This window comes from Caretta caretta, chromosome 1, assembly GCF_965140235.1.
Source record: "Caretta caretta isolate rCarCar2 chromosome 1, rCarCar1.hap1, whole genome shotgun sequence".
In the NCBI taxonomy this organism is placed as follows: domain Eukaryota; kingdom Metazoa; phylum Chordata; order Testudines; family Cheloniidae; genus Caretta; species Caretta caretta.
Genome location: NC_134206.1, coordinates 333,626,505 through 333,647,153, shown reverse-complemented (window position 1 = coordinate 333,647,153; position 20,649 = coordinate 333,626,505). Strand labels below are relative to the sequence as shown.

The following is a 20,649-nucleotide window of genomic DNA, read 5'->3' as shown; positions in this document are numbered from 1 at the left end:
CGAGAAGGGGGGGTCTGGTCGCAGGTGAGGCAGGGGATGTGTGTGTGGGGGTCTGGCTGCAGGTGAGATGGGAAGCGGGGGGGGGGTCCAGCTGTTGGTGCGAGAAGGGAGGGGTCTGGTCACAGGTGAGGCAGGGGATGTGTGTGGGGGGGTCTGGCTGCAGGTGAGATGGGAAGCGGGGGGGGGGTCCAGCTGTTGGTGCGAGAAGGGGGGGGTCTGGTCACAGGTGAGGCAGGGGATGTGTGTGGGGGGGGTCTGACTGCAGGTGAGATGGGAAGCGGGGGGGGGTCCGGCTGTTGGTGCGAGAAGGGGGGGTCTGGTCGCAGGTGAGGCAGGGGATACAGGGTGGGGGGTCTGGCTGCAGGTGAGATGGGAAGCGGGGGGGGGTCCGGCTGTTGGTGCGAGAAGGGGGGGGTCTGGTCGCAGGTGAGGCAGGGGATGTGTGTGGGGGGGTCTGGCTGCAGGTGAGATGGGAAGCGGGGGGGGGTCCGGCTGTTGGTGCGAGAAGGGAGGGGTCTGGTCACAGGTGAGGCAGGGGATGTGTGTGGGGGTGTCTGGCTGCAGGTGAGATGGGAAGCGGGGGGGGGTCCGGCTGTTGGTGCGAGAAGGGGGGGGTCTGGTCACAGGTGAGGCAGGGGATGTGTGTGGGGGGGTCTGGCTGCAGGTGAGATGGGAAGCGGGGGGGGCGGCTGTTGGTGTGAGAAGGGGGGGGGTCTGGTCGCAGGTGAGGCAGGGGATACAGGGTGGGGGGTCTGGCTGCAGGTGAGATGGGAAGCGGGGGGGGGTCCGGCTGTTGGTGCGAAAAGGGGGGGGGTCTGGTCGCAGGTGAGGCAGGGGATGTGTGTGGGGGGGTCTGGCTGTAGGTGAGATGGGAAGCGGGGGGGGGTCCGGCTGTTGGTGCGAGAAGGGGGGTGTCTGGTCGCAGGTGAGGCAGGGGATACAGGCTGGGGGGTCTGGCTGCAGGTGAGATGGGAAGCGGGGGGGGGGTCCGGCTGTTGGTGCGAGAAGGGGGGGGGTCTGGTCGCAGGTGAGGCAGGGGATGTGTGTGTGGGGGTCTGGCTGCAGGTGAGATGGGAAGCGGGGGGGGGTCCGGCTGTTGGTGCGAGAAGGGGGGTGTCTGGTCGCAGGTGAGGCAGGGGATGTGTGTGGGGGGGTCTGGCTGCAGGTGAGATGGGAAGCGGGGGGGGTCCGGCTGTTGGTGCGAGAAGGGGGGGGTCTGGTCGCAGGTGAGGCAGGGGATGTGTGTGGGGGGGTCTGGCTGCAGGTGAGATGGGAAGCGGGGGGGGGGTCCGGCTGTTGGTGCGAGAAGGGGGGTGTCTGGTCGCAGGTGAGGCAGGGGATGTGTGTGGGGGGGTCTGGCTGCAGGTGAGATGGGAAGCGGGGGGGGGTCCGGCTGTTGGTGCGAGAAGGGGGGTGTCTGGTCGCAGGTGAGGCAGGGGATGTGTGTGGGGGGGTCTGGCTGCAGGTGAGATGGGAAGCGGGGGGGGGTCCGGCTGTTGGTGCGAGAAGGGGGGGGTCTGGTCGCAGGTGAGGCAGGGGTTATGTGGGGAGGGTCCGGGTGAAGCGTGGCGGCAGGGGAGCCCGGCTGCTGCCCACGCTGCCCACACACCGCTTTGGGGCAGACCTAGGTTCCCATGTAACACTCCGCGGGCCCCAGTCCGGCCTTTGCCGCGCGCTCCAGGCCGGTCCTGGGACCTGGGCCGCTGGAGACCAGGCAAAGCTCCCAGTGAGTCGAGCCGGGTCAGGACCCTGGAGCGCGGCGCTGCCCCCGGGCTCCCCGCCCCGGGTGAGCGCCCTGCCAGCCCCCCTGCACCGGGCCATGCAGCTCGCCTGGGCGCCCTGCACCCCTCTGCCGCAGGAGCTGCCTGCTGGCTGGCTGGGGGGAGGGAAGGAGGCAGCTGTGGCTGGGTGCAGGGGAGGGGGAGAGGAGGCAGAGGGGATGTTGTTAAACAATCTCTTACCGTAAGAGGGAGTTGGGACTCAGATCTTTCCAGTTAATCACACAACAAACTTAGATCATCGCAATAAAAAGCAGCGCGGCTCACTCAGCCTCCTCTAGTGACCGACTGTGCACAGGGGTCCTTCCACGAGCCATCTCCTCTCCTCCTCCCTGCGAGCTGCTGGGGCAGCCCAGCGGCAGCATGTGGGCCAACAAACTCCTGCCGGTCCTGCTGCTCTATCTGCTGCTGCTGCTTCCCATCACCATCCCTTTGGCAGGTTAGTTTTTTGTCTCACTTTTTGCCAGCGATCTCTCTTTTCTGCGTCCTTTTCTTTCCTTTTCCCATTTATTATGGTGGGTGGAAATGTGCACTATTTACAAACCTTTGGGAAATGATACAGAGAAAGGGAAAAATCTCCACCCCCACCATCCTTACCTCAGTAAAACAAACACACCTACCTACTCCTTCCCGGATGGCTGCAGAACAGAAATGGTGAGTTGTAAACCAAGTGTCACTTCTAGTGGAACAAGCCTTCTGCTCTGGCAAGTTTAAAGCTGCAGGCACATTGCACTGAAGGAGGGAGGATGGATCTTATCCTTTCTCCTGGAGAATAGTTTCTGAGCACTAGAGATCTTTTGTGTGAAAGGCAGTAGTGTATGAAATATTATACTATCTGTGCCAATGATTTTTCATTGTGTTTGAGTATTTCTGTGTATATTCTTTGCACGAACAGCCTGTATGTGCGGTTTAGCTCTGGGCTTCTGAGCTACCATTACCTTCTCACTCTTCCCCACATTTAGGGGTGTCTCAGGACAGACAGGGAGCTGGATGAACCAAAAATGGTAGAGAATATTTCATGATTGCTTTTTGGAACTCTCAGCTGTTATCAGGGCAAGAAGAAACATCTGTACTTTATTGCACAGTAATAGATTAAATAACTGTGAGATAACGAACATCCAAAACATATGATAGTATGTGGTTTGGAGTCACTGTCCAAATAGCAGGCATGTCTTCCTGCACATTCAGCAGCAGGAATACGCTATTTCTAAGCGTGAATTAATTCTAATTTCATTAGTATCTCAATTCAGTTCCGGATTAAACTGGGGGTGTGGAAGGTGCTAGAAGTGAACAATAATAAGCAATAAATTCTTGGAAGCTGTCTAGTTGAATTTATTTTCTGAAGTGCTCCTTTTGATAGCGGAGGGATTGGCTTTGCATTCCTATTGGCTCTTCGGTGAGGCACTTGAGGAATAATGTTTTACAAAGATTTCCACAAACCTTTCCTTCCTTCCTTCCTTCCTTCCTTCCTTCCTTCCTTCCCCAAAGCACTAAAAGACAGACTGCTACTCTGCTAGACAGACAGAAAGAAAAGCTAACATGCAACTCAGGGAGAAGATCTGCCAGCAAAGTGGGCAATATATCTGCAGAGAGCAGAAGGGCAGATAAACAATGAAGAGGTCCAGCAAAGACACACATAGAGAGCGTGGAGTTGTGGGACAGGTTCTGAAGGCATAATGAACAAATAGCTGCTTTGTAGACTGCAGTTGCACTGTGGTGTCTTGGAGGAAGCAGCTGCAGTTTCCCAAAAGCTTGTAGTTGGTAAGCAGAGTTTACACAGTGAACCCCCTCTAAATATAGATAATTTCAAGAACTCGCTGGCTGTCCAGACCTGGGGCTCGATTCTGTGATCCTCCGATATATCTCCAGGAGGGATCCAATGCCTTCTTAAAAACGAAAAAGTGATAATGAATTGCACAAATAATTGATTATTTTGTGTTTTGAATGTGCAAGTCACAAATACGCTGTTGGTATCACCTTCAATTGATCCTGTCATATTCTTCTAAGATAAGAGCCTAATTCTGCAAGGTGCTGAACATTTCACGAGAAGTGTTGTGTGCCCTCTACTTCCATTGATTTCAGTGTTGTGAGGCTTGCTCAGCAGGTATTCTGGTTATAGGCCCATGTTAGTACACTTCTTTGTACTATTTCCCTTCTGCATGTGCCTCATAGTTTCCATTCCATTGAGTTGCACCCTCTTTGAAAAATGGTGACCTTTCCATGTCTCAGCAACATCTCTCCGTTTTCACCCCCCTTCCAACCCCCTCTGCCCTCACTTTAATGTTGTATCCATCCTATTGGACAAAGAAGATGAGTCTTGCCACTCACCACTATTGGACAGCTCGGAGCCTTGATTCTGTTTGTTTTGCTTTTTTAATTCCTATTTTCAAGAAGAGCATGAGTTTCATCAAAAAAGCCAAACTTTAAATTCCTGTGAGAACAAGATACATGAGGGAAAATTGTGCCATTAATTTTTTTAAAATATATTGTTTTTTTCATATACTAAGACTTCTCCTTGAATAATTTCTCCATTGAGGTTTTTATTTTACTGGAGATTTTTAAGAGGCCCTGTACACTCTGAAAAAAATATTAAATGCGTTAGCTTCATTTCTGAAGAGTTTCTTTTTGATTTGTGTATTAGAACTTAGAGATAGAGGAGACTTCTTATATCTTCAGATCAACCTCCCTGCTAATATATGAATGTCCCTATTCTGTTGATGTTAAATGTGTCAAGCTATAAGGTTTATTTGTATTATGTATTATTTGTATTATGGTGGTACCTATAAGCCCAAATTAAACCTTGGCGGTCCAACATACTAGGTTCTGTATGAACACAAGAGTCTCTGACTTGCAGGACTCAGAAGTCAGGATATGTCAGTGGGAAAGAGAGAGAGAGTGAAGAATACAATACTGAGAATGTGTTGATGTGAGCCAGCTATGTCCATTATGAGAGGTCTGATTTTTTTAAAATATATAAATAATAAGATAAGAACAGATGAATAAGATAAATATGTAAAGTTCTTACTAGCCAGCTGTTCTCCGTTTGCAGTATTCTGTAGGTATCTATCATTTACACTGAGAGACTAGTCTATAAGCTAATAACTTTCCTGAGGAACTTTTTTCCTCCCTGATATTCAGCCTATTTAGATATTCTTAATAACATCCCAGTATTCCCAGTCAGTACGTCTTTTACTCTGTTAAAAAACAGACTGCTTAGCTCAATAAAAGCTGTTGAACTAAAATGACCCCCATTTTTATGGAACACAAATTAGTACATGTAAAATTGGGAATGAAAGATTTATAAAAATGCATCAGATTTTTCCATGAAGAGGTCTTTAATCTAGCATTTTTCTTAACACCAAGTTTTACAGCATTTTCTGTAGGTCACATGAGATTAAAAGAATATGAGGTGCAGGTGTAATGCAAGATGTGGGAGAACATTTTGTTTTTTTAATTAAAAATGCTTTATACAAATATTGGTAGCCATAGGAGTGTTGTGTGTCCCTGTGGCTTGCATAACTGCATGTATTTTACAAATCTAATGTAATTTATTCTTTTCACTCCCTACTTGTGAATAATCATTATATAATATGCCATCAGCAATGCAAAACTCTGCCAGTTTGAAGACTGTATTCCTTCTGGTTAATAGAATCCATTTGGCACAGTATGCCAATGGCTTCTTGTTTTGCTCTATGCATTTACCCTACTTAACAGATTTTTTGTTTCCATTAATGCCATTTTTGTGAGCAACATAACCACAGAAAAATAGAATAAAAAGACTTGAGATTAGGATGTTGCATACAAACTGGAAAAATGTGCTCTGAAGTCAAAGAAAGAAAAGCCTCTTAGTGGAGAAGCTTATCTCTTATTAAGATAATACTTTAACTGAGGCCAGAGTTGGGAGGGAAATGTGCATTCTCTCTCCAGAGGATGACATCTTTCCTCCGAGTCTTTTTTTTTTCTGAGTATTACATGCAATTTATATCCTTCTAAACCTTGTGAAGGAGAGGAAGGATGGCTTTGCAGGGACGATACAGGAATGGAAGTCAGGAGGCAAGGGCCTGTCCTACCATAGTTGGAGAGCAGTCAACTTAATGGCATTCTCCCTGGACCCTGCAGAGGAGTTTTACAATTCTGTTTGTAAGGGTGGGTTTAGAGACTTGTACTTCTCCCCCAGCATTCACGTTGGGGGCTACCCTGCAGTAGCAACATCCAGAGGACCGACATAGCTGGAATTCCTCCTGGATCACTCAGGAAGAACACATTACAGCGACAGCTTTGCCATCTTCTAAATGGAAGCAGCACACACTGTCTGCGCTCACTGAGCAAGTCTTCTAGAAAGCATGAAAAGGGGTGGGTCACGTTCCCTGTTTTCACCCCCACCTCATCTTGGGGAGGCCAGTGCTAGCATGGAACAGTGGCTCTGCTCCCCGACCACTCCGTGGCTGCCCAGTATGCAGGGATTCTAGAATGGGGGAGGTAGGCTTCCTTGCACCCTTTGCCATTGCCTTGCATACCCAGCAACCACCAAGCTCCTCTTCCAGAAGGATGTACACAACACACTGCTGGAGGTGAAAGAGACACCAAATGCTTGTAAAGATGGTGGCTTTCACTGTGGACGGTAGTGTGACATGGGGGGGATTTATTTCTGTGGTAAATACAGTGCTTTGAAGGGCTACAGATCTCAAAAGAAAAGACTCATTTTACAGTGCGAGGCTAAGGACAGCCCTTCTATGTATATACCATCTGACTTTAGAACACATTATTGGCTGTTACCATTATTTTCAGTCTAATGGACTTTGGTACTGTGTACATATGAGTTGTGAAGACGGGGCTTACTGAATTTGAAAGTCAGGTTTCTAATAAAAGGTTAATCCTGGTGCCTTCTACTGAGATACCTGTTGTAGGAAGGAGTCACTGGTAAAATAAAAAAATAGTAATGAACAATAAACAAAAAACAATCTCCCTCCGTCTCAAAAGCAACTGTAAAGCACAAAAATAAGGAAAAAACATATATGTTTGTTTTTTCCAGATTGTTGTTACAGAAGCACCTATGCTTTGTCAGCACCCTTTTTTGGCAAGAGAAAACTTTGGAAATTAAAATTATTCCAGTGCCATTCTGTATTGTCTTCAAGCAGCATTCTGTGGGAAGCACTTAACTATGGCCTGGTCTACACTATGGGGTTAGGTCGAATTTAGCCGCATTAGGTCGATTTAAAAATGAGTTTGTCCACACAACCGACCCCGTTCTGTCGATCTAAAGGGCTCTTAAAATCGACTTCTGTACTCGTTCCCGACGAGGGGAGTAGCACTAAAATCAACCTTGCTGGGTCGAATTTGGCATAGTGCGGACGAAATCAATGGTATTGGCCTCTGGGAGCTATCCCAGAGTGCTCCATTGTGACCACTTTGGACAGCACTTTGAACTCCAATGAAATAGCCAGGTACACAGGAAAAGCCCCAGGAACTTTTGAATTTCATTTCCTGTTTGATCAGCATGGTGAACTCAGCAGCACAGGTGACCATGCAGTCCCCCCAGAATTGTAGACGTAGAATGTTTCTACACTCCCCCTATCATCTCCGTCCCTGAGGTTATCGCAGATTAGAAGGTGAAAAAAACACACTTGCGATTACATGTTTTCCGAGCTCATGGAGTCCTCCCGCATTGATAGGGCACAGCTTAATGCGTGGAGGCATTCAGTGGCAGAGGCCAGTAAAGAATTAAGTGAGCGCAAAGAGCGGACGCAGGACACGATGCTGAGGCTAACGGGGGAGCAAACGGACACGATGAAGCATCTGTTGGGGGAGCAAACGGACATAACGAAGCATCTGTTGGAGCTGCAGGAAAGCCAACAAGAGCACAGACCTCCGCTGCATCCACTGTATAACCGCCTATCCTCCTCCCCATGTTCTATAGCTTCCTCACCCAGATGCCCAAGAACGTGGGGTGGGGGAGGCTCCGGTACTCAGACATTCCACTCCAGAGGATGGCCCAAGCAACAGAAGGCTGTCATTCAAACAGTTTGATTTTTAGTGTGGCTAAAATAAGCAATGTGGCCTTGTCCTTCCCTCCTCCTCCACCCCACCCGGGCTACCTTGTCCGTTATCTCATTTTTTTAAATTAATAAAGAAAGAATGCATGATTTCAAAACAACAGTTACTTTATTTCAAAGTGGGGAGGGTGTTTGGCTTACAGGGAATTCAAATCAACAAAGGGGGTGGGTTTGCATCAAGGACAAACACACACAACTGTCACACTGAAGCCTGGCCAGTCATGAAACTAGTTTTCAAAGCCTCTCTGATGTGCAGAGCACCTTGCTGTGATTTTCTAATCGCCCTGGTGTCTGGCTGCTCAAAACTGGACGCCAGGCAATTTGCCTCAACCTCCCACCCCGCCATAAACATCTCCCCCTTACTCTCACAGATACTATGGAGCACACAGCAAGCAGCAATAACAATGGGAATGTTGGTTGAGCTGAGGTCTGACCAACAGCACCAGTGAGCTTTTAAACATCCAAAGAGGCACATGCTATCACCATTCTGCACTCTTGCGCAGCCTATGGTTGAACTGCTCCTTACTACTGTCCAGGTTTCATGAGCCATGGGAGCAAGGGGTAGGCTGGGGTAGGTGCAACCGCGCGGTGCTGCCTGCTGGGAGAGCAGCCTGAGGCAGAAGCTTCCAGCTTGCAGAAGAGCAGAGTTGCAGTGGAAGCGGTGGAGCCATACACCATGGATGAGGACGGCTAGCAGTCCTACTGCACTGTCTGCTGCGAAGGCACCCAGGAGCTGCTGCTGTGAAGCAATGCCAGCTGCTGCAGATGCTTCTGTGTCGAATGCTTGGAGGTCCTGGTAGGGCAAGGTACCTCAGCCAAGGGAAAAGAGCAAGAGCCCTGGAGCTGTTACATGTGTCAACCACAGAAGTGCTATGGGGTGTTACAGCACTGACCGGACTGGAATGTACGGCTGCAAGACTTCGTCATGAGTGACAAAGGACAGGAATATGATATACCTAAAATCTAAAAAGGCCCGCACATTTCCCAGAGCCACTACACTTTATAACAGAACGGCAATGATTGCATTGGCTTCTTGGATCACAGCAGCCCCCACAGTAGACTTGACCACAACAGAAGCGGTGACAGTGAGCTGAGTGGGCTCCATGCTTGCCGTGGTATGGCGTCTGCACCGGTAACCCAGGAAAAAAGGCGCGAAACGATTGTCTGCTGTTGCTTTCACAGAGGGAGGGGCGACTGATGACATGTACCCAAAACCACCCGCGACAATGTTTTTGCCCCATCAGGCATTGGGAGCTTAACCCAGAATTCCAATGGGTGGTGGAGACTCTGGGAACTGTGGGATAGCTACCTACAGTGCACCACTCCGTAAGTTGATCCTAGCCATGGTAGTGAGGATGCACTCTGCCGACTTAATGCGCTTAGTGTGGACATACGCAATCGACTGTATAAAATCAAATTCTAAAAATCGACTTCTATAAAATCAACCTAATTTCGTAGTGTAGACATTAAGACAAGCTAGGGATGAATCTCTGTATGGCCTCCTTGTACAATTGTCTCCATTTTCTTGGGTCTGGGCAAATGCTTTTTTCACCAAGCTGGTGTCTTACATAACTAATGTCACTGAACCCAATCTGGCATTTTTTCATATTTGATTTAAATTTTTTTTTCTTTGGCACATTGCAGAACATTATGCAACTTCTCTTTGTGCTGATCATTTTTGACCCAAACCAGCATTCATGGGCAATTATTCATTTCATCCATATACTCAAAGCTCTGGGATGTCTCTAGTGCTGAAGCAATTCTAAAGGGAAGTCACTTAAACATATCTACCAAAAGGGATGTAGAAAAGGCTAATTATTATACTTTCTCCATTGATCTGAGTCTGCCAAAAACTGTGGCTTACATCCAAAACTGAACAGTTCTGAATTTAGTAGTCAAGGAATGACCTTCTCAAACCATGTTTGATGACACTGTTAAAAATTTTTGACTCTGCACAAATCTTTAACATGTTTGATTTTATTATGACTATGTTGTTATCCCAATCGGTTGTTGTCAGAATTCTTTCAATAATGTCTAATTTTGCTGTCTGGTCAAATTTAGCTTTTACTTTCTATATGTATTTGTGGTGGCAGGCTGGAACCTGTATCAATATATGATATACTCAGGATGTATATCCTAGTAGATTCTAGTCCCTTTAAAAACCTCATTGAATTCTTTAAGAATATATTTTGCATCTTGTTTTGTAGACTAGTAGACTACTCATTTGATCATCTGTATTTGCAGACTGTTCTTCAACGCAAATCTGGTATTTGTGTTGCATAGTTTCAAACTCTAGTGACTGCTATCTCTTCTTATATAAACAGGCCAGTGTGGCTCTGCCACATTGGCTCATTTTGTGTGCATTATCAATCATGCTTTTTATTTTAACAGAGTGCTATCACTGTATATACTGCACTCAGCTCCAGTGCCTATTTTGAAATCTATGTTTGGTCATCTATTTCTTTTGTCAGAAACAGGTCTTTTGCATAATCTTGTGTAACACCAACAAGATTATACAAAATCTTGCGTCGGCAGGATCAAACTGGGAACCTCTGGAGCTTAGTTCATGAGCCTCTACCACAAGAGCTAAAAGCCAGCTGCCTGTTAGCTGAGGCTCGAGCAAACTCATTAATCTCTCTCTCTAAGTGGTCTTGGTGCCACTAGATGGGACAGAACACCACACCAGGAGGTGTGTGGATTACACTTGCACTGTAAATGTTATTGAGACCTAATCAGGAAACTCTGTTTCTACATCATCACCATACGGCTTTCTCCTTCAGCTGTATATTTGTTAACGTATTTTGCCTTTGTATTTCTTTTGCAATTCACGGCATTCTCTTGCAGAATGGTTGCTCTTTTGTTGGACAATTTGCATCATATACTCTGGTTGTTTTCACATTTATTCCAAACAAATATAATCTTTGCCATTTATTTATTCTGCCTCTGTGCCTCAATGAACATTTTTAATTAGATGCAGTTCTGTCCTTTCATTGGTTGCTTCTCAATTCATTTGGGAAGCATAGTTTACATTAGCCATTTAATTACTGTTCTTTGCCAAGGTAAGTTCTTTTCTTAATCCTACTTTGAACTGGTTATCAGTAATACCACAAATAATTTACTCTCTAATTAGTCCATCTGTTAACTGTTCAAAGTCAGGTAACTAGGTTTGATTACTTGTGTCTGTGATCGTTATCATTCACATAATGATCTCACCTGGCAGCTGGTGTCTTGTAGTGAGAATGTGCCTTTCCCAAGTGACATTCTTGTGTGGATCAAAATATTCTTGACATTTTTGAATGACTTGGTCTAGTTTGCTATTGGTGGAAATGTGTTGTAGATCTCCAGTATCTATCGCCTTGGCACATGTAGCAGTGTGGAGGATTTTACCCTCTGCAGTATCTCTTCATTACAACTTGGAAGAAATAAAGTCGTAAGCATTGGCAACATTCCCAAGTAAAATTATGAACCCTCATTTTATGGAAACCTTGGAGGATATATGAAAACTCAGTGAAAACTGGAGATTTGACTAAATGGAGGTTGCTGGAGAGCTTCAGTTCTGCTCTACAGTCTGAAGTTACTCTGTGGCTGTGTACTGTATGGCTGTGTCTACAGTAGAAAAGAAAGGTGTTTTAAAAATTTTTTTACAAAGAGAGAGCTATTTTATTGTAAAATCCTAATGTAGACAAGGTAGCTTTATGTTCCTGTACATGGTCAAGGTAATCCATAGGTCCTTCTCTGCCCCCAGGGTTTACCTCCATAAGCTACATTGAAGTAAAACTACCATTTTGTTGAGGTTGCCTTGTTTACACCTAGATTGTACAAGAAGAGGACTGACAGGAGATAGTTATCTTGTTTAAATAAACAAACAAAAAATCAAAACCAGACCAAAACCCAACATCTTGTTTGCTAGTGAAGGTAAACTGTAGAAGACTGAAGCTGCCTACTTAACTTACGATATTGCGGAATTTGAGCATTCCGCAATATTATGCTTCTACTGCAATTTTGACAACAGGAGCCTCGCCATGTACGGGACTGACAGTGGGAGCCCTGGCCACCCCAGGGCTGAGAGCAGAAACTCCCCGCTCTCAGCCCCTGCTGGCCGACAGCAGAAGCCTCCACTCTCAGCTCTGGGTGGTTGGCGAGAAAATCATGGGAAAGTAATAATGGACTTTATTACTGCAAATAATAAATTATTACTTTTCCATAATTTTGCATGACTTGTCCGCAACTCAGCTGCAATTTTTTAACAATCATCCCTCAATTCAAGTAGGGCCTTACTTATGAGGTATCTAAGTTCTGCATGGTTAGATTTCTGCTGAGCTACGTAGCACTGCTCCTACAAAATTCACCTTCAGAGTTGTGGATCTTCAGTGCTACTCACGTTATAAATTTTTGACTTGCTCAATAAAAAACATTCTTCAGTATAGGCAATACAGGGAAATAAGCCGTTCTCAGTTAACCAGGAGTTTAGGTTACTCAGAGTTTAGAGAGTAGGGATGAATTGTAATTACATGTGGCTAGGCAAGCCATTCATTCAGTTTTAAGATGGACAGTCCTGTTTTTGTATGGTTTGTCCACATCGAGTACTGACATAAAACTGGAAGTGGTTTTATCTGCTATCACACACAGAAGATACCATTTTATAGAGCATGACACTCTGTCCTCTCTGGTGTGGCTTGCACACACAGTGTGTGCGAAATCATGCTGGCAGGTGGGGCAACTGAGGGGATGTCCTGTTTTCTGGAGATGCAGCAGTGGCCATCCTACATGCTGTACATCATTTACTGATTACAGCCCAACATTTGAGAGGCCCTAATCTCATAGAGAACATTTCTTGAGAATTGTTTAAGATTATGCAATGACTCTGTTTTATTATTTTTAAAGTAAAAGTTCATGCTCTCATTTAACTATTTCTGTTTTTTTTTTATTACTAGAATTATAAGCATTCATGGTTAAAATTCATCTCTGGTATAGCTCTGTTAGCTGTAATGGAGTTACACAAAGGATTTATTTGATCCTTTCCTCTTGGATTGCAATCAGAGCCACAGAGTGTAGTTGTTTCAGATCTAAAGTAAATCAGGTTGTTTGAAATTGCTGGATCAAACTCTTAATCCTCTTTGGACAACTGTTCATTTAGAAAACAAAACAAAACAATGTTCCATTACTTTTAGGCTGAGCTAAGCTACTTCACTTTTTTATCTAGCTCTCTCATGCTAGCTAGTGACAGTTTAAGAATCCATTATCATATGGATTTATGATTATGACACTTATCGGGTGGATGGGAAATGTTATCAGCAGAAACCAGAAAGAAATACTTTGATATTACTGAATGGATTCTCACCTTCATTTGTCATAGAGATCTTGGCTCAGGCGCTATTTAACTAATTCAGCAATAATAAAGAAATCTTATAAGATATGCGTTTTCAACATTTTACCACCTTTTGTTTAAAAGGATCACTTTCCTGTGATAGTTCTGGCTCATGAGACTGAAATGTGTGTTGCAGTGCACTGACTTTAGAATCAGTATTGTGGAAAAGGCAACTTCATTTCAGCTGCCTGATTTTACACAATAAAGGGAAGATAGGTACCAGTGATGCACTGTGGATATTTTAACAAGGGGCTCTCCATAAATTTTACCCCTTAGCATGTGATTAATTCTGTGCCCTTTGAATACAGGAGCTACAGAAAAAGAAGTGCGGAACTAGGGAATCTATTAATATTTTCATTTTAAACAAAAGCTTTTTCACATAATAACAACAACCCAGGAGTGTAATCAGCACCATTGGTAAAAGAAGTCTATATTAACCTGCCCATTCCTGGCAATGATTGTAATTTCTCCCTGAAAAATAAATGAATATATTATATATGTAGCTATAGTCCATTGTTCAACTTGTGCAGTTTGAAAAGAGAGGGAGATGGCAGTGTGAAGGTTCTGGAGGGATTTGTTGCAGGAGGGTTGCCCTCTCTCTGAGAATTCTGTTTTTAATACCTGAAGCTTGGTGAAATCTGATCTAAATGCAAAAACAAACCAACCCAACCCTTTTCAAACTATTTTGAGGAGCCCAAGGGGTAATTCGTCTCTTGGATGGTTGCCTGAGCAGCATCCAGTGAAGGAGTGAACTCATCATAGCGGGATGGTGGACTTTTAATCAGGGTCTCCTGGGAACCCTCCTGTAGTTGGTGGAAGTCTGTTCTGAGACATGGGGCCTGATTCTCTGCTGTCCTGCCTCTTGTGTAGTCATTTACACCATTGCACAATGAATGTAAAACGCTACCATCCTGACCCAGTAGTATTTTAAACTCACCTTGCACTGGCACAAATAACCTACACATGGTGCAAGGTAATGATGAATCAGGCCTATATTTGCAAAAATTAACAGGCTCTAGAGAACCTCTTTTGTAATCTAAGTGCTGCTGAGCATCTTTTGTAACATGCATTGCTTCAACTTGTAGAGAGGAGAAAAAAAAAGTACAAAAGGAGAAATAGGAAAGTAAAGCATGAAATATAAGGTGATGTACTCCTGGCACCAACTCTTTTCTGGTTTTGTAGACTAATATCTTATACAATTGTTTATCTGAAATTATCTGCTGTATTTTTAAAAGATCTCTATGTTTGAACGAATGCAGATCAATGACTGCAAGTGATATTTCCCCCTCCATGCTACGGGAGCTGATGTGGGTTTGGTTTCTTAATAAACTTTATATATTGTCAAGTAAAATCATTATCTTGGCTGATCTCCTTAAAGGTCTGTCTTTTCTTTTCTTTTCTTTTCTTTTCTTTTCTTTTCTTTTCTTTTCTTTTCTTTTCTTTTCTTGGGTTCTTCCACAGAGGGCAAAGGGAAAAGGAGAAATGCTCTTCATGACTTCAAAAAGACAGGCGAGACTATGCTAATTAAATCAGACCTATCACTAGTGGGAAAAACCAAGCTGTTAAACACGACAGAACAATGTGCCAAGAGATGCAGCAGGAATAAAGGTTTTCCGTTCCCTTGCAAGTAAGTTATTACATCTTTGATATTTTTGTTTCATTATTAAAGTGACCTCTAGCCATGCACATCACTTACATTGACATCCGTGGGACTGCCATCTTGGATAGAGTGTATATCCTGAAGTTTGTGTTTTGACAGCTGTGATCTTGCTCTTCATGGTCAGAGATTCTCTGGTCTTCTCAAACCCTTAACGTGAAATTGGAGAGTTGTTCTGATTTCTTTAACAGTGCAATCTGTAATTTTTTTTTTTTTTGCACACTAGATCTGAAGAAATGTGCTCAAATTAAGATGTGGATGGCTTGTTTTAGATTTGTTTTTGTTAAAGATGAGTGTCTGAGTTTTCTCAATTTCTCCATTGCTTATAAAATGGTTATTACAGCTGCAGCACCACTTTAAGCCATATTCTGCCTTCATTCTTTACATGTTACTCATGTTGACTTCAATGGGAATTCCACACATGGAACACAGTTAAGTGCATGGCTGAAGTTCATTGGCATATACATAGAATCTCTGGTACAATGGGATCAAACATTTTGGGCTCCATAATAATTACAATGGAAAACTCTAAGTGATAAATATCCTGAGGTGCCTGCTGTCTTTTTTTCAACACATCATGCTGCTGATTGCTTCCCTGCCTATTGTAATGCTTGATCTATACTCTCTTTTGGAATAAAACACACTATTTTGCCCACTATGCACTGGACCTGAATTTTCCCTCTGGCCTGTGTTAATCTATGGCTGTGACTACAAATGAAAGAAAATGATTGCAGAGGAGAGATGCAGATAACTCCTGTGCTGGAAAATGGGATCCACCAACACTGATGGCAGTGGAAGTTTTACTATTGACTACAAATGGGACCAGGATCAGATGCTTTATTTAGAGAACTCCCTTGCAGAAACAACAAAGAGTCTGGTGGCACCTTAAAGACTAACAGATTTATTTGGGCATAAACTTTCATGGGTAAAAAACTCACTTCTTCAGAAGCTCATATAGAGCCTGGTCCTTCTCCCACGAAAGTCATCAACAGTGGTGCAAGTTCTGGCCCCTAAGTTCATTAGGTCTGATCCTTTCCCCCACCCCACTGTCTTGCCCCTTGTGTACACCTGTGAGAAATGAATGCCAGGGGGTGTAAAATGCTTCCTGATGAGAATGGTAGGTAGCATGTTGCACCCAACTGACACTCACTTTTCACATGGTGTAAATGACTTTGGGCTTAATTCTGTTCCCACTGAAGTAAGAGTCATAACTCCCATTGTCTTCAGTGGGAACTGGATCAGATCATACATAAGATTCAAGACAGCATGGGATCCTGCCCATTGAGCTGAGCTGAAGGAGTGCAGATATGGGGCCCACAATAAAATTACTTAGGTTTCATAATATAAAAATTATTTCTGAACTCTGCCAGACTTTGAACAATGCTAAATTCCTACATCTGCTCAGGAAAATTGCTTCAAGCATTCATGAGTTGTGGCTGCTCTGGCTGTTGTGTCCTGAAAGTAGGTTAATACATGTGTGTTATTTTAATCCATTATGAAAAATAATCTAGAACTGCTCATATTTTTTCATTACTTTCTCATTTGTGAAGGATTTTCCATCATGACTGTGGCTGTTGCGTTCATTCAGAGGCAAATCCTTTGCTCTGTGCACAGCATGAGTAAAAAGGCTGCATACTGGGGAGATATACAAGGGCTTGGGAGGAGTGGGGGATGGGAGGAATCCTGCGTCCAGCTGGCAGAGTGGCAGCACTGTCCTGCTTCTGATGTTTGCTTGCTTCATGAGCTAGAATGAATCGCAGATCTGCCTAATCATGGATCCACAGGCCCTGCATCTACTGCTTCCCTAGGCTGCCACCAAACTCCCCCTCCACAGTGTCAGGCAGAGATTTCCATTATGCACAGCTCTATGCACTGTCGGAAAATGCACGGTTCTTGCCTCGGCTCCCAGAAACCAGCCCTCTCATCCAGCATTAACTGGACTGATTTTATGTATCCAGGGCCCTCAATTGGTATGTCTTGGTTTTGGCCCTAAGTCAATTGATATAGCATTTGGCCCTAAGCATTGATATAAAGTGCACAGAGGGCGACATGATTTCTTTAATGCCAGTGAAAAATAAATATTTAGAAATAAATATAATTATAACTTTCCCCTTTAGAGTTGGGAGCCCAATCCTCAGCATTGTGCTAGAGTGTGACAGTCAGAAAATGAAACTGACTGTGTACATAAGATAAAACTGTCCGGTCAAGCTGTGAGACTAATTTACTTTTTGGTTCAATGTCAGTTCCAATAATAATAATAATAATTAATAATAAAAATAATTTTGGGGAGTGTAACAGCCCTGAGAATGTGATCAGGAAAAGATTGTTAGAATCCTTTGTGTGGAGAGGGCAAAAGCTAGACTAGAAGATATCCAAGATGGAGCTGGAGGAGGAACTCAAGGAAATGGCTGTAAATGATGCATTCAGTGAGTTTAGAAGTGAAGAGAAGAAGGGAAATGAAAATATATTTGGAGAGGCAGATGGGGATCAATAGTTGAATTTTTGTGAGAAAAGAGGAGATCAGATATGACATATTTAGGAGAACTGGGCAGAAGAGAGGCTGAGGAAGGGGCAGAGGGATGAAGGTTAGCAGTTTGGAGGGGTTGGAGTCCAAAGAACAGGTAGTTAGAGAAGGGATGAGAAATGTTGGTGGTGGTGACAGGGGAGAAGATGAAGGGGAGGGAGATTGCATCTTATCTTGTAATATTTTTTCTTTGAAAAAGGCAATGAAATCTTGCAAAGAGACAGTGGTTTGGGGCACTACGAAATGGGGTATTTTAGGAAGGAGTCAAAGATTTAAAAAGTCTATTAATAAGGCTGCAGAAATAGTGGGAGTCAGTAGAGCTGGAGAAATGGTGCTATTCTGGGAAGGAATAAAGCAGAACTGAAGGAGGAGTGGACAAACCTGTAGCGAAGGAAGTCTGGTTGGTCATGAGATATTCTACAATAGGGCTGGGTAGCACCAGAGCAGAGTGAAGAAAGCAGATATTGGAGAAGAAAAGGGCTGAGATTAGAGGGATATACTTTGTGGTGGAAGAGAAGGGGCAAAGAAGTCAGCAGTGGAGTGGAACGAAACAACAGCAAAGGACAAGGATGGGAGGAAAGGGGATTATCATAATCGAAATTATTAACAATAATATTCCTGACTCCACTTTGAGCTTCCATTTATCTTTAAGCAACATGAGTGAAATACTTACTACATCCCTGTGAGGCATGCAAGTTTCAATTAATGTTTTGAGATCCTGGGGTGGAAGATTTTGTATAGGTACACAGTATTGTCATTATTTTCAAGTTAATCAGCCACATTCATATCCAGTGTAAGTCCACAGAATTGAAGTCAACTAAATTGCATCTAATGACATGAGGAATGAATTTGGCCTGTGGGGTTCAATGCAGTATATCCCCCTCTTTCTTTCCACACCTCTTGTAGCAGAAGGGAATGTCTTTTTTAGAAAAGAGCACAACTGAGGCTTCATGTACTGCCTCAGCCACATTAGTCTTACTTTTAAAATAGAGATTTTTAATGACAAGTGCAATCTGAGATTAGTGCAAGCAGCAAAACTGGTATTTAGTGCTACAACTGCAGTGGGGGAGGTTTAGATTGGATATTAGGAAAAACTTTTTCACTATGAGGGTGGTGAAACACTGGAATGCGTTACCTAGGGAGGTGGTAGAATCTCCTTCCTTAGAGGTTTTTAAGGTCAGGCTTGACAAAGCCCTGGCTGGGATGATTTAACTGGGAATTGGTCCTGCTTTGAGCAGGGGGTTGGACTAGATGACCTTCTGGGGTCCCTTCCAACCCTTATATTCTATGATTCTATGATTCTATGAACCACAACCACTTAATTTCTTTGTTTCTGAATGCTTGTCAGCACAATTGTGGGTTAAATACCAATTTGGGCTGCTTCTGTGCATTTCCCAGTAAAAATAGATGTATTGTCATAGTATATTCATTGATATGCCATCTATCATTGCTGTAAACCATGTAGGATTCCTTTCCTTATCGAGATTTTCGTTTCAGGGCCTTTGCTTTTGACAGAGCTACAAAACGATGCCATTGGTTCTCTTTCAATAGCATGACGAATGGAGTGAGGAAAAAGCAAGACCACGCATTTGATCTATATGAAAAGAAAGGTAACTGATTTATTCCCCAAGCACAGAGAAGGGAGTCAGCAAGTGACCTTTAGGACTGTGTGTCTTGCCTGAAGAAAGGATGGTTTATGCATTCGAGGAGTTGATGTGTTGTGCCTTAAAACTCTCTGTTTACAAGATGCCCTTTATCTTTGCTGAGATGCACAGCACAGTGATGGACTGTACATTTAAGAGCCTGAGTTGTGTGACCTTTGGTATTTATGTATCATATTATGTGCTGGATTGCACTGCCGCTTACTTTACTACTTAAGGGCCTAATCCAGTGGGTTATTGCCATAGGATTGGGTGCTGTTCCTGTTTGGGTCACTGATGTCAGTGTGCGTTGAAAGTGCTCAGAATCTGCTTTTGGTAAATGAAAAATCGTAATTACCTTTTCAGTAGCATTTTTGATAGTGTTTAGGATTAAGTATTTTGAAAAAAAAGGCACTTCTTTGTGGAAACACTAAAAATTATGACATGACATTATAATTGATTTTTAGCTTTTGCACAAAAAGCTGCATGCCTTTCTAGAAAAAAAACAAAACATAAAACTTTTCTGGAAAAAAAAAGGCTACTTTTTCAACAAAAATCTTTTTAGTTTGAAAAATGTTTACCAGCTCTAATTTTCAACAAGTAAACAAGACTTTCCACTAGGTTCTTATTTTTTCCTCTGTTTTCTTCCAACAGACTACATTAGAAACTGTATCATTGGTAAAGGCGCAAACTACAAGGGAACAATATCTGTTACCAAAAGTGGCATCCAGTGTCAGGCATGGAATTCTATGATACCTCACGAGCACAGGTAAGCATAGTCTGAACATAAGAAGGGCGGACTCTCTTGGAACTCTGCTGGTATTCTGTACATTAAAGTTAAAGAACATGGAATACAAACATGTATGGTGGGGTGTAGCTCCTGATTCATTTTTAATTTTACAAATGAGTATTGGGTCTTTGACCCTACTCCTCTTCCAGAACTTCAGGCATTTCACCCCCTCAGTCTCTGAAATGACCTTTCCAGTTACCAACCTATATTTAAAATGAAGGATTTTTGGGATAGATGGTAGACCAGATTCTGAATTCAGTTATGCCATTGAGTAGCTGAATTGCTCCATTGAATTCTGTAACCTAGTTATGGCCTAATTCATATCCCAGATCAAACAATTAAAGAAGTCTGAGGATCTACAAACTTTCTCTGCCCGTGATCCAAAACAGTCATATTCTCTTTTGCCAGGGCCCCAAGTTAATTATCTTTTATAGATGCAAATTTTAAATATTGAGATTACTTTTAACAATCATAAATGCCCCAAGGTAGCATGATGGTGTATATTTCAGAAATGCAGGGGGTGAGGGGGGGGTGGGGGGGGCTATAGAGTGCTTTTTTGTGCTTCTGGCTGCTGCTGGGTAGATGCTGGGCTGGGTGGAGAGAGTTGGGGTGTATTTCTGGAAGGAAATTGCTACTGGGGGTTGGGTGGAGGTAAGTGCTGCTGCACGAAGATTACTCAGTGGAGGATGCTGCTTCTGAAATGCACTGAGTGGAAGCGTGGTGGTTGATGAGTGTAGGATTTCTAACCTGCACCACAGTTAGCTCTGAAGGAAGGTGCTGATTAAAGGTGTGTCCAGCCAGCTGAGTCTTACAGCTGAGGGCAGTGAAGAGAGGACAAA

General features: G+C 43.7%; 1 protein-coding gene across 2 annotated transcripts in view; it reads left to right on the top strand.

Moving 5' to 3' along the window:
* Positions 1-1,954: 1,954 nt before the first annotated feature.
* The window catches only part of HGF (hepatocyte growth factor), a 79,044-nt gene continuing 60,349 nt past the window's right edge, over positions 1,955-20,649 (top strand). For both annotated transcript variants that reach the window (XM_048836496.2, XM_048836495.2), the window contains exons 1-4: positions 1,955-2,217; positions 14,661-14,826; positions 18,878-18,990; positions 19,675-19,789. In XM_048836496.2, the coding sequence (XP_048692453.1) occupies positions 2,142-2,217; positions 14,661-14,826; positions 18,878-18,990; positions 19,675-19,789 (470 nt within the window). In that variant the 5' untranslated portion in view covers positions 1,955-2,141. The remainder of the gene's footprint in view (positions 2,218-14,660; positions 14,827-18,877; positions 18,991-19,674; positions 19,790-20,649) is intronic.